The 14,909-nt window shown below is 36.1% G+C and overlaps 1 protein-coding gene across 4 annotated transcripts; it reads right to left on the minus strand.

The window, feature by feature from the left end:
• Nucleotides 1-640: 640 nt before the first annotated feature.
• Nucleotides 641-13,775, minus strand: LOC127416440 (aquaporin-4-like). 4 transcript variants are annotated; one of them, XM_051655810.1, is made up of 6 exons: nt 13,273-13,775; nt 12,229-12,335; nt 10,887-11,307; nt 8,586-8,750; nt 6,772-6,852; nt 641-3,403 (listed from the first exon to the last, which is right to left on the minus strand). In XM_051655810.1, exons 2-6 carry the CDS (start codon nt 12,282-12,284, stop codon nt 3,131-3,133), a joined length of 996 nt encoding a protein of 331 aa, XP_051511770.1. In that variant the 5' UTR covers nt 12,285-12,335; nt 13,273-13,775; the 3' UTR covers nt 641-3,130. The 4 variants fall into 4 exon arrangements, with proteins under 4 accessions (XP_051511770.1, XP_051511771.1, XP_051511769.1 ...); XM_051655811.1 differs by lacking the exon at nt 12,229-12,335; XM_051655809.1 differs by lacking the exon at nt 13,273-13,775 and having other exon boundaries at nt 12,229-12,457.
• Between the last annotated feature and the right edge of the window lie 1,134 nt (nt 13,776-14,909).

Below are 14,909 nucleotides of genomic sequence, written 5' to 3' on the forward strand. Positions count from 1 at the left end.
GAGATCAGGCATTTCTGAAGATGTGGACCCAACCTTCCACATAGAGCCGTCTCTTTAATTTGTCTCCAGGAATATTCATTGGGCTGCTTAATATTATACAAAACCAGTGTGAGCTTGCATGAATATTCATAGTCATATTGTTTATTGTGTTTAGCCCCTGGCCCTGCTTCAAACCGACACTGCTTCAAACTTCCCTCATTTGTGCATTGTGTATGTGCATGTGTGTGTGTGTGTGTGCATCTGAGTCTGTCTATGCTTTTGCAATTTTCATCACTTGTTTAGGGGTTTAATGTCTATAATGACTTTTGTGTCTGTGAAGTCGGATTAATGCACACTCATTCACACACTAAAGTCTTTGATGCTGGTAGTCAGTTGTTTGGGCAGCTCTCTATGTGCACTGTGATGGCCATCTCCTCTGAAGTCACATGGGAAAATAAATATTTCAACAGACTAACTGCTGTGATTTTTTTCTTTCCCCAATTAATTTAAATGGGGCAATTAAGATTTTAAATTAAATAAATAGCTGAGGGAGGAATTGAAGTGAATGAGGCTTCCACTGTTGCTTTCAAAAGCCTTGGGATTAACCACATACTTAATTATAAATAAAAATATAAGCACTTGTACATTTCATTCCTTCCCATTCTTTTTTATTTTTATTTTTTATGTACACACATGCACATACATCCACACACAACTCTAGTAAGTAAAATAAAGTGTGATAAAAGTGAGACAAGCCTGCAGGGTGGCAGAGACAGAATGACTTGGGAAACATCATCATCGTGTGCTGTCTACTGCATTCTACAGAGTCCTGGTTTGATCACACACACCAAAGAAAAGAGGTAAACGGTCCCTCCTCTTCCCCAGAAACAAAAACAGCAAAAATCTGGAGTGTCTCAACAACAGATAAACAAATCTGCTCAACATTACTGGAGTCGTTGGTTAACAGCGCTGTTTAATGATGTGTCGCCCTCTGCTGGTAAGTTGATGTAAATGCTTGTTACAGGAATTCTCACACTGATAAATGAAGAGATGTCATAAGAGCAATGAAGATCTGGTTACTAATAGACACACAAAATAAATTCAAGATTGCTTGAAAATTATTGTTGGAAACTTGATTTAAAATTTTTGGCCAGTACTAAATTCCCACAATTCAAATTTTTTTATTGCATAGTTTATAGCGCCACTATCATTATAAAATATGGAAAATAATAATAATAATAATAAAAAATGTGTAGGTGTGTCCAAACATTTGATTGATAACGTATAAGAATCAAACATGATTAATAACACACAGTTATATAATAATCAACTTAAATGATTTTATTTTATAACAAAGTTGCATATTAACATGAAAGAACTGATATTGTGATGATGCATGTCTGAAAATGATATCAAACAAAATTACACAATCACTCAATTTTGAATGATAAAAGAAGAAAAAAGTTGACATTGCACTAGTAAATTATTTTTGATTGTGTACACGTGCTCTTGAGACTATAGGTAGGTGAAAGCACAATATATAATTGTGTTCTGTGAGTGTGTCTCTCATATATATAATCATAAAATCATACATTAAAAAAAATCTGAAGCATTTTAGGTCAAAATTCAAATCATAAATCATTCAGGGCTGCAATCAAACATATTTTTGACAATACTATTTAAAGACATAATATTCATAACAATAAAGAAAACAACTTAAAAATAATCTACAAGAGATGTAAGGGAGAGGGAGGTGCAGGAGGAGACGAGGGGGTTTATTCATACAGAGTGCACTGAGAAGGAAAATTATATGCATTATTATAGTGATAATCTAATCATGACCCCTGATTGCCAGGCAGGGTTGGGAGGGTTCCACTACAGATTACAGAATACATGCTGTAAAATGTAATTTGTAATGTATTTCGTTAGATTACTCAAGGTCAGTAACGTATTCTAAATACTTTGGATTACTTCTTCAGCACTGGTAGATTTTTTTCAATTGTTTTGACTATAAAAACTCTGCCAGTACAGTAAGACAAAATACACATGTTAAAAATACATTCTCTGAAACACTTAAATATCTTAAGCAGTGTTGTTTCTAAAACAAGATAAATCTAATTGATCTTGTTTTAAATATTTTCAGATATTTTTACAGGAAAACAATACAAAATTATCATCAAGAATATGATTTTTGCCCTAATATCAAAGGTCTTACTAGAAAAAAGAAATTATGATCCAACATGAATTTACTTGATAAAAAAATATGATCGTGCCTGGTAACATGTGCATGTAAAATGGCTAGAAATAGCATTTTAGCTTAGCGTAAAGCTGACAATTTACACAAGGTTTATTTCTATTTCTTCTGCTCCAAACTTACTTCAAACTTACTTCTCTGTCTGTCTTACTTATATTTTGTATTTTAAATCCGTAATCCCATTACATGCATTCTGTTACTCCCCAACCCTGTTGCCAGGTAATAACCCACAGACCAAACAAAACTGTTACATTTACCTAAGTGTGAGAATCCCATTTCATTATTGTGATTGAGTCATTGAGAACGGATAATGGGATGCATTTGCTAAGGGAATGCACAGTGATTGGCTAAAAACAATAATAGTGGATACTATTGGATATGAGGGCTGTGGATATGTGTGTCTGGATTCTGACTGGCATACAGTGAAGTGTGTTTAAGGGATAGTTGAGCCAAAAATGTAAATTGTCATCATTAACTCACCCTCTTGTTGTTCCAAACTCATATGACTTTCTTTCTTTCGTAAAACACAAAAGAGGATATTATGCAGAACGATAACCTGTCACCATTCACTTCCATTGCATCTTTTTCTTCCAATGAAAGTGAATGGTGACTGTGGCTAACATTCTGGAACAGCATGAGGGTGAGTTGCCTAATTGATTTTACAAAATACATTATTTTTGGTCAACAATATCTTAAAGCAATCACTAGCTGTTTGTCTGTGTAAAGTCGGATCATTGTCTCATTCTTTGTCATTAAAGTCTAGTGTTTTGAGTGTAATATTGAATCAGATTTTACAAGTCTATACAAACTCACACTGTGACTCTAGATCAGATCTGTCTCTTTGAGCTGGTTATTGCCATAATTGTTCTGTTGTACCTCTTCAGTGCCTCTCACTAGTCATACAGACGACAGCACCTCTCTGGCTGACTCTCTCTCCGTCTTCTCTGCCCTCTCCATGTCCAGCACTCTGATTGTTGCCTGCTTGACCATAAGCTGAGCTTGATCGTTGGGGAAAGCCTCTGTGTCCACCACTCGATATGGGTCGATCTGGAAGGGGAGCTTTGAGAGGGCACCGGTATAGCGACGCTTCAGGTCATGGTCTGGACAAAACAAATATTCATACACAGCAGCGGCTAGAACACCCCCAATTAAAGGGCCCACCCAGTACACCTGAGAATGAGAAAGAGAAAGGAGGCATTAATCTGGTTGCTATTTCTTTTGTTTTCCATCATACTGGTCACATTTATTTATAAAAAGCATTTAAGATCTCACTTTTTAATGACAGGAATACACAAATTAGGAAGCAATTAGTAATATAAAAACAACATGGTCTCTATGTATAAAAGTGCAGAAAAATCTCACTCACAATTTCTCACTAGGAGAAATCTCCAAGAAATCTCTGAATGTGCATAATCCATTGAGATTAAACCCAAAAATGTCAATTTTATAGATAGATGGAGAAAAAAAAAAAAACATAAATGAAAGAACAATACATAAGAAAAACAAACAGCTCTATCATGAAAGTGCCAGCTGTTAATACATTTCATGCATCCATGTTGATAGGTGTCAATAAAAGGTTAATCACCACTGGGACAACAAAAAGCCAGTGAAACGTACTGAAAAACTTACAGGGTGCACTTTTAAAGCTAAATTTACTGTAATAAATTATTAACCAGTACAATGATCCAACTAATGTGTCACAGTGTCACACTGTTATATCCTGCCTGACTACACCACTGGCATGTTACGTGACTGTGGCAACATTTTTGCAAAATATTATCTGGTTCAATACACATATCATGGCAGTTTCGAGGTAAAATGTCCACTGTTTGGTGCTGAAAGCATTAAATATTCTCCCAAACAGACAAGGCTTTTTAGGGTAATTTAGTTTTAAATGAATAAAACCTACTTCACTACCCTAAACCTAATTGATAGTGTCAGAAAAAGCAAGTGTGAGATGAAAAACAAAAATGTAAGTTCACCCAAAAATGAAAATTCTATCATCATTTATCCATCCTCATACCATCCCAGATGTGTATGACTTTTTTTCATCTGATGAACAAAAACAAAGATTTTTAGAAGAATATCTCAGCTCTTTTGGTCTATACAATGCAAGTAAATGGGTGCCAAAAGTTTGAAGCTTGAAAATCCACATAAGGGCAACATAAAAGTACTGCAGAAGACTCTGGTAGTTAAATCCATGTCCTCTGAAGCGATATGATTGGTGTGGGTGGGAAACAGATCAATATTTAAGTCCGTTTTCCTTCATTTTCTCCATCTGTTTTTGGGGATTCACATTCTTCGTGCATATCGCACCCTACTGGACAGGGAGGAGAATTTATGACAAACAGTATCACCCACACCTATCATATCATGTATGAACACATGGATTTAACCACTGGAGTCTTATTGATTTCTTTTATGATGCCTTTATGTGTATTTTGGAGCTTCAAAATTTTGGCACCCATTCATTTACATTGCATGGACCTACAGAGCTGAAATATTTTTCTAAAAATCTTCATTTGTGTTCTGCAGAAGAAAGAAAGTCATACACATCTGGGATGTCATGAGGGTGAGTAAATGATGAGAGAATTTAAATTTTTCAGAGAACTATCCATTTAAGGGTAATGCTCTATTGAGTTTTTAATCAACAAAACCTACCTCCCAAAACCTTAAACCTAAACTTAACCTTTTATTGAAAAAGGAAATGTGAAATGAAAAGCACAATTGCCAAAGCAACTACATCATTTTGTTTTGCTCCTATGACACTTTCCTATTACATGTCAAATTATGTGCTCTCCAGGACTCATACCCTGGTCCTGAGAATCACAAGTGCAACACTCTATGAGTTGAGCAATTTAAGTACATCTGAACAAACTTATGAATGCTGTTTGTTACGTAATGCAAATGTTTCGCAAAATGTATCACCCTAAAAGTCTGCACTACAGTAAAAGAGTTTCAATATCATAAGAAAGCATTGTGTGAGGAGAAGAGCAAAAAGTGTTTATGATAATCTGCCCTTTTACTAGTGATTTGTGTGAAAGTAATTGTTGTAGTGCCTCTATTGTTCATTTCACCATGAAAGTGCCACAATATGTACAACTAGCCACGTAAAAATCATTTTGTAAAAATGCAGCTATAGTAACGCGATTCTATGAGACCGGGGCTGCATTTCCCAAAAGCATCATAAACCTAAGTAGATCATAGAAACCATTGGTGCCAATGGTCTCTACGATCAACTTAAACTTGTGATGCCTTGGGGAAACACAGCCCAGGTTAGTTATTAGTGTAAAAGGAATTTAAAATCCAAAAGTGTGACAAAACGGTGTTACAAAAGTGGCACGACGACATAAATAGAAGTTGGAGCGATGCAATGCATAACGCAGAGCCGATGCACAGAGCAGATATGTTTACTAGTGCGACCCACTGGATTTTTGCACCTGCTTGCAACAAAATGCAGTTTGTTTTGTTTTCTCATTATTTCCAAACCATTCAAATCCAGCAACTCTCATTGGGTGGACCAGCCATATATCTGGGCAGATCAATGCCATTAGTGTCACCTAATGAGGCCTCGCCTCTGATTTATTCATGTCAGTCTCTTAAACATCCCATCTCTCCTTTCAATCAGACTCTGAAATCTTCCATTGATGAAATTCACACCAACCCTTTGAAAGGGCACTGTGTGTAGCATGCTGTAAATATAGTAAACACCCCATGAAAGGATTGTGGTGACCTTTCAAATGTTTCTAATAGAGACCCTGAAGCAAACGTGATGACAGCAGCAGGCACACAGACTTGTCGTTCATTGTGATATTGAATGCACATATGCACATACAGGTACCATACAAAGTTCACTAGTGAGAAGTGTCATGTACCAACTTTATTTTGAATGTTACATCTGTCTGGTTTCTGAATTGTCCTACTCCCAGAATGCCAATGTAATACAAACTTTTGAAAATGTAGAGTCAGCGCTGTAACCAGCATATAAACTGAGGGGGTGAGTACCTCTCAATAACAGATTGGTCAATCAATATGGTTCCATGAGTTTTTTAATGACAGATACGTTTACATTTGGTCATCCCCAATCCTGAATATTAGATTACATTATTTCTTAAAGTAACACTGGCAATTTGTCATGTTCTTCACACTACTGAGAGGCATAACTACACATTGGTACTGTACATGATATGACATACTGTATTATGATATTCAAAATTAAACCAGTATAATACAGTAAATAGACCTATTTGTCTTCATACTAAAGACCTCTGATAGGTCAAACATAGACTCAGTAAAAGGTCTTGTTGTGATAGATATTTAGGTCCCTTTTAGAGGAGTAAATAAAAGCCAAAATGTTCTTCTCAAAAATGTCTCTGGCAATCAAATTATCTTCAGTTTCACCCTTATCAATCTTAGATCCAAAGGCCAAGCTGACCTTCAGCGTTTGTGCACATGAATGTCAACTGTAAGATTGTGCAAGAATTGAATGTGCCTTTTCATTTTTTGTCTACACTGAAAAGACCTAGTGTGAATCTTACCCAGTGGTCGCTCCACTTTCCCATGATGACTGCAGGCCCAAAAGAGCGAGCTGGATTCATACTGGCCCCAGTGTATGGGATCTGGAACACACAGACCAAACCTGTTACATAGCTTATGAAGAGAAGTTTTGGCTCTTTAAATGAAAATCTGCAATAAAAATCTAAAAGGGATAGTTCACCCAAAAATGAAAATTATGCCATCATTTACTCACCCTAATGTTGTTCCAAACCCTTATGACTTCTTTTGCATAACATAAAAGGAGATATTTTAAAGAATATCCCGATAGCCAATTTTCAACACAATGGCAGTTAATAGTGACTCACTTTAAAGCATAAAATAGAAGCCAAAAGTGTCATAAAAGTTATCCATGTGACTCGTGTGTCATATTTCAAGTCTTCTGAAGCCATGTGATCTTTTATGAAGTTGTTATTCACTATTAAATCAAATAATTGATGAACTTATGTATACAGTGCCCAAATCAGTCTCTTTTAAAGGGATAGTTCACCCATTCATTCACCCTCAGATGTGTATGACTTTCTTTCTTCTGCTAGAACACAAACAAAGATTTTTAGAATAATATATCAGCTCTGTAGGTCCTCACAATGCAAGTGAATGGTGATCAGACCTTTGTAGCTCCAAAATCACATAAAGGAAACATAAAAGTAATCCATATGACTCCAGTGGTTAAATCCATATCTTCAGAAGTCATATGATAGGTGTGGGTGAGAAACAGATCACAATTTAAGTCCTTTTTTACTCTAATTATCCACTTTCACCTTCACACTTTTACATCTGAAGGTCACATGTGGTGCCTGTTTAGTTTCACTTTCACATCTGAAAGTGAAAGTGGAGATTTAGAGTAAAAAAAAAAATTCACACCCACACCTATTATATCGCTTCTGAAGACATAGATTTAACCACTGGAGCCTTATGGATTACTTTTATGTTTCCTTTATTTGAGTTTTGGATCTACAAAGGTCTGATCACCATTCACTTGCATTGTATGGACCTACAGAGTTGAGATATTCTTCTAAAAATCTTATTTTGTGTTCAGCAGAAGAAAGAAAGTCAGACACATCTGGGATGGCATGAGGGTGAGTAAATGATAAGAGAATTTTCATTTTTGGGTGAACTATCTCTTTAAGCTTTAAAGTGGAGCACTGTCTACTGCTATTGGAAATCAGTGATCAAGACATTCTTCAAAATCTCTCATTTTGTGTTCAGCAGAAGAAAGAAAGTCAGACATGTCTGGATGGAATGCCATGAGCATGAGTAAATACTAACAGCATTTTTATTTTAGGGTGAACTATAGTTTATTATAGTTTAAGGGTAATTATAGTTTTAAGTAGTGTTTATAATAATGGCAGGCCTAAATACATTAAGGTTCAGGAAAAGGGCATCTTGTCCTCATGTAAACCCTTAGAAACACAAATTAGGTTTCAAATAAACACCTCTTCTGCAAACTGTGCTGGGATTATTGGCATGGAGATAATGTTATCACTTGGGAGTGTAACTGGGTTACAGATTCTCCATAGGAAAGCACATATAACTAGGCAGATACACATAGATCTCAAGAGGCTAATCTTTATGGGATAAAGGTCTTCAAGCATGGCATAAAATGTGCTTGACAGTGCTGTATAAGTTAAATAAGTGTGCAAGTTTTGTTGGGCTGACTTGCCATGAGTACAGATATTTTAAAGGGGCTCGCAAGAAATATTGGAAAATGCGATACAATTTGTATATATAGAAGCTACTATTTCCGGTTTTCTAATGGCACCAATCTGAGCAGCAGAGGAAATACTGGGACACTCACAGCGAACAGATGGCCGATGCACACTGATAAGCCAATAGCCAATGACGCCGAACCTTTGAGATCACTGCGTTTGGGGTCACAGGTGGCAAAGATGGTGAAGACGAGCTCAAAGGTGATTATGAGTTCAATCACAATTGCATGACCAGAGGAGATTCCAGCATTGACCTGCAGGAAGCGAGAATGGGTTATTTGCACGGAGAGAGGAGTGAACATTATAGACTGCTCTAAAAACCAATGTTTTTCAATCAAGCCTTAAGCACAGCACATTTTCGGAGTCTAACTAATCTGACACCACCAATTTCAGCCTGATCTCATTTACATGACATGACCATGGCAACATTTTTGCAAAGCACAATTATGTGCTTCATTACATGTATTGCTGCAGTTTTCCATTGAAATGTCCAGTGGGGGGCACCAAAAGCGAGTGAAATGGGGTCGTAATCAGGTTTTAATGAGTAAAACTTACCTTCCTAACCTCAAACTTTGGCCTAAATCTAACCAATAGTATCCTACAAGCAAATGATAGGTAAACAAAACATACAGGACATCCTCACCCTAAACCAACACCTAAACCTAACCGATAGTGTTGTAAAAGCAAATGCAATACAAAAGACACGTTTTCTTAAGCAACCACATCATTTTGTGTAGCTGATTTTACACTTTTGTCTCACTTGTCAGTTTGTGTGCTTGACTGGGCTCGAACCGTGGTTTTCCAAGTTCAAAGTCCAACACTCAGTCAGGTGAGCTACCCTGCAAACTAATCACACTGGAATAAGTGTGTAAATGTACCTGGGTCTATAATACAAGTGTTAAAATTGATTGTTTTTCAAATGATGCATTAGAGTAAAAGTGTTCGTTTTTATAACATAGAGTTTGAGTAATACAGCAAAAAATAAGAGTTTATAAATTCATAATCAGACATTGTACTTGTGATTTGAGTGAAAGTGAATAAACTCATAATTGTTGTAGCGACTCTAGTGTTCGTTTCACTAGGAAACTGCAGCAAAACATAGAACACGTCGTAAAAGTAAGTTTGCAAAAATGCAGTTATAATAATATTCATTCTATGACAATAGGTTGCCCAATTCAGGTCATTGAGTGCGTTGACATGCACAGCAGTATGCTGATAACTGGTTTTGAGAAATGCTGTACCAAAGATTTTAATGCTATTAAACTTTAAGTCGAAAAACAGGGGAGCAGTTAAAGCTGATGCGTGTAATTAACTAGCTAGTCATGACTGTTTCCCGAAACCGTAGTAACTATGTCGCACATCCATTGTTTGAACCACGTTGGTTCAACATTATAAAGCAGTCATCAATGATGTTACGTAGGGGGTGGAGTAATAATTCCTGTAGAGATTAAATGGATGTCCATGTCCACATAAGGTGCGTTCTCTGACAGAATCCTAAGTGTGTTTAATCGCTTGCTCTTAATCTCTTTTTTTTTTCTGCCCAATTTGGAATGCCCAATTCCCAATGCGCTCTAAGTCCTTGTGGTGGCAGAGTGACTCGCCTCAATCTGGGTGGCGGAGGACGAATCTCAATTGCCTCCGCGTCTGAGACCGTCAATCCGCGCATTTTATCATGTGGCTTGTTAAGGCGCGTTACCGCGGAGACATAGCACATGTGGAGGCTTCACGCTATTCTCCGCGGCATCCACACACAACTCACCACGCGCCCCACCGAGAGTGAACCACATTATAGCAACCATGAGGAGGTTACCCCATATGACTCTGCCCTCCCTAGCAACCGGGCCAATTTGGTTGCTTAGGAGACCTGGCTGAAGTCACTCAGCACACCCTTACTCTTAATCTCTTAATTGGAGAATGGAAATGGCCACGACTTGGGGTCTTAAGTCTTTCAGAATAAAAGATATATATGGAGTGAAAGATATAGAAACCTCAAATGATGTCAACACCATAAACTATCAAGAAATTTTGCTTCTAACCACAGGTGGAGAGATGTAGTTCCAACTTTGTTATGCTGTTTGCGAATGTTTGTTGGAACTATGGTTTAAGGAAACACCAAACTGTTGAACTATTTTGGTAATGATGGAACTTTTTGGGAAAAGCACCCCAGCCTGACACAATACCACTGACTCAATTGATCAGTGATTTTGGAGCGATTCTGTTAGATCGGCCATTGGTAGCTGAAGGGTGTATTCAGAAAGCTGTTTGAAAACAATGTTTGTTTTTTGCAATCTTGTTTGTTGATGCTAGTGGTGCAGGAATTACACACTTCAGCTTTAATGCTTCTAATCAAATGTCTAATTAAAAATCATGATATAACCAGTACAACTCACAGAAGTCACCCCCAGTCCTCCTCTGACTGCTGCTGGGGTTACCCCGTACAAGACTGCTGCCCCCACCATCGCCCCCAGGCACTGTGCCAACAAATAAAACACACCCTTTGCCAGGCTCAGCTTCCGTGTGGCAACCATTGCTGCGGTAACAGCCGGGTTGATATGGGCCCCACTGATGTGCCCAAAACACTGGACGAGGGTTGTGATGGACAAGCCAAAACAGAGAGAGATGAGGACGAGGTCGGGGGGTGGAGGGTTCTCCTCTTTTGCTGCCCAGTTGATGGTGGAACCCAGACTGATCAGCACAAATATTAACATGGCCAGGAACTCCCCGGAAACCGCTCGCCAGAATTCCTGAGTCCAAACACCTTTGAAAGCTGCCATGACTCTGTTATTGCATGCGCAAGACGACACACATCTCCTTGATGGGACAAAAAACAGAGAGAAAGAGAATGAAGTCCATGATCTGTGTTTCTGAATCATACACTTGTACATTATGTATAAGAAACACAGCAAGAGTGGAGGAAATAAGATTTTTTTCCCCCAACAAATATAGGCAACCAAACAAGAAAAAAAATGTAAAGGAGAAAAATGTAGAGGAAGTTCATTAAAAATGACTATTATAGTTTTTAAAAGGACACCATTTCATCTCCTTCTGCTTGGTTTTAAAGTGTCTCTTCATACAATTAATCTGTGCGCTCCTTCCAAGTGGAAATTCATCCAATTAGAGTGGCCCCAGTTTTCTTTCAAAGATTCCATAGAGCATTGGCACGGAAACATTCCAGAAAGAATCACAAACAAAGTGGATTTATTAATAACCAAGAAACTGTCCAATCTACATCAGTGAGACACATACAGTCTAAATAAATAATTTATTTATTAATCTGAGAAATTAGTGAAAATGTAAGTGTAGAAGAATAGAATATAAAATATAGAAACAGAATTATTACATTTAATTTGTGGTTAAATAATGTTATGGATAATCCCTTCCAAAACCAAAACCGTACTTTAGTTACTGTTACTGAAACTTTGGTATAAATCACCACTATTATCAATAAAGATATAAATGAAATGATGGAAATATTATTAAAGCCACTTCTAATGTTTGAAGGAGTTCCAAATATTAATTTATTTTGGTTTTTACATTAGTAACAATAACAGTATTTTGGGGGCAACTGTGCATGGTAAATTTTCTATGTAACATAAAATAGTGATAATTTTCTGAGACATGTAATCAGACATGTATACTCAACTTTAAGTTTAAACAGTTCATAAACATCATTAGCCTACCCAAGCCAAAATAACGTACTGAGTTTATAGAGGCAAATATCGACAAACTTACCGAATAAACCAGCAACTTCTGTTCGAAGCCGAGACTTGCGAAAACGACTTGATCATCCCTGAGCAAGCATCCTCTTAGGGGGAAAAGCCTACCTCTAACAAGACATCCTAAACACAAGATTGTGCTGCAGGCGTTATGATCTATACCGGTGTGTGAGCTACCATGTGCATCCTCCTGTAATGCATTAGCATGTCTGAGCATCTCCTCCCTCTGAATCACACAAACACCAGGCGCTTCAACTATGCTTATAGAAAAATAATTAAGATCAATTATACATGAATGGTAAACAAACCATTATCTGCTTGCTGGTGGTGCCTTTGCGTGCTTTTCTTAATAAACAACTTCTGCCTCCCCCATGGCTTTAGTGCATAATAATAATAATAATAATAATAATAATAATAATAATAAGATTATTATTACTTCTACTACTATAATCAATGATAATAATGGATATTATTTTTTTTTTGTATGTTTAAAGTAGACAGTTATTATTCTTATTACTACAAACAAATAGCTGATATCAGAGAAAAGCCAAGTCTTAACATAAAACAGAAATTTTTAATGAATGGAGAAATAAACAAAATTGTTTGTCCACTGTAGAAGAGAACACGACCAGGTACTGGAGGCTGAACATGTCTACATAGTTAACATATGACATTTCATATGAAGACACTCCCCATGAATGATATTTATATCTAACATATCCATATTTATCTCAGATTTATGGGGGACTTCTGAATGTCTGAGCCGCATAAACTGTCAATGAGGTGATAACAAAAACAACCAGCCAACCAACCAAATAATATTTTAAATAATGCTACTTTAAATAAATAACGTTTTTTGGACAGAAAATGTGTTGTATTCAGATTTAGCAATTCGTCATTCTACATTATAAAGACTGGTTTCTAAATTGAAATGTTATTTTACTGTAGACCAAGTGCAGACAAAGTACATCACGTTGCCAATTCTGCACATATCATACAGGTATGTAAAGTTGTAACATTTTAGAGACTATTGGAGTGATTACTTTGCTCTTCAACTTACCTAAATGGGTCCAGGGCTCCGCACCTTGTCATGCCTTCTGCAGACTGACCGGCACCTCAGTGTCTGCCTCTCGTGACCGCTCTTCATAATCGAATAAGAGCGAGTGGAGACCAGAGCATGACCGACAGAGCATGTAAACCCAGCAGTAAAACTGACAGCATAACAGAGAAACATCTCACACCTCACCCATCCATCCATCCATCTATCGTCTGTATAATGTTTTATGGGTTAAAATTAAGAACAGAAATTATCTTTCTATACCTATTCATCATATTTAAAGATTTATTCATGAAATACTGTCAAATGTCAAACAACTAAATAGCCGTTAAAGTAGTAAAATAATACATTTTATAATTCTTTAAAGTAGTCAATTTACAATAGTTAATGGTAGTTTATTTTAAGCTTTTCATGATTAGCTGTTGCAACTTATTCTAGATATATACTTTGTGGTTCAAATCTTTGTAATAGTTTATCTTTTTAAGTTTAAGGCAGTTTTCTCCTAATGCCAATACATTGCAAGACAGTAGATTTTGTTGCGATATGAAGTACTGGGGAAGAATAAAGTTTAATTACTAATCCAGACTGATGTCAAACCTTCTCATCTATTATGCTACAACATAATAGTTTTAGTTCAGTTTTTTCAACTTTTTTTTTTTTTTTGTTATAAATTAAGTAACATTATTTTAATCGCAAATTTTGTCACTCATTCACTATTTCCTATATAGTGAATGGCATGAGTGCACTATATCTCAGCAGTTAATGCACTATATCTCAGGAGTGAGTGAATTTGGATGCTGACGTATAGACCGAGCATCGGAGCTCTGGGGCCGTTGCAGAAACAACGTCACATATGAACTTTTAAAATACTTGGACCTTAAATGTTATTCTTATTAAATAATATATTAATACAATAAATCTTCATTCTGTTTGTCATTTTTAATATATATATATATATATATATAGAGTAAACATTTAATCAAATGTACATTATTGTATTTATTGATTATACTTTAGTATCTATTCTGTCCAGGCAGTTGTGTTCTTCACAAAGATCTTGACAGATAGTTAACAAGAATGAAGTTCCATCACGTCATTCTTTATACTGATGTGATGTGTACATGAATGCACTTCACTTTTACTGTAAAACTGAAACATACAAAGATACAAATTACAAAATGATTTACAAACTACTTAAACATTTTTACTATATATATATATATATATATATATATATATATATATATATATATATATATATATATATATAGAAAGCATTCACTTAAGCTGTTCAGTTATTCAAAGTATATGTTTTTAACAACTTCATATTAGTTTTTTTCCTGATTTGCATTTAACAGTATACGTTTGCATAAAGAGAGGATTTCACAGCCTTATTAGAAATGCTATATGTTAGCTTGTTCGGACTTTCGTAATGGACTATGAATCATAAACTTACAAATTATGAATCGTTTAACATTTCTCTGAATACACGACTTTAAATCTGCACATAAGAATATTATACTTGTTAAAACAAAAATTGCAGCTTGCAGTCATATCTACTCCAAGGATTGGACAGTTGAAAACAACCATGTGCACCTGAACACAGACAGTGAACTTTAAATACGAACTTCCTGTTTCAG

Source organism: Myxocyprinus asiaticus, chromosome 25, assembly GCF_019703515.2.
Source record: "Myxocyprinus asiaticus isolate MX2 ecotype Aquarium Trade chromosome 25, UBuf_Myxa_2, whole genome shotgun sequence".
In the NCBI taxonomy this organism is placed as follows: domain Eukaryota; kingdom Metazoa; phylum Chordata; class Actinopteri; order Cypriniformes; family Catostomidae; genus Myxocyprinus; species Myxocyprinus asiaticus.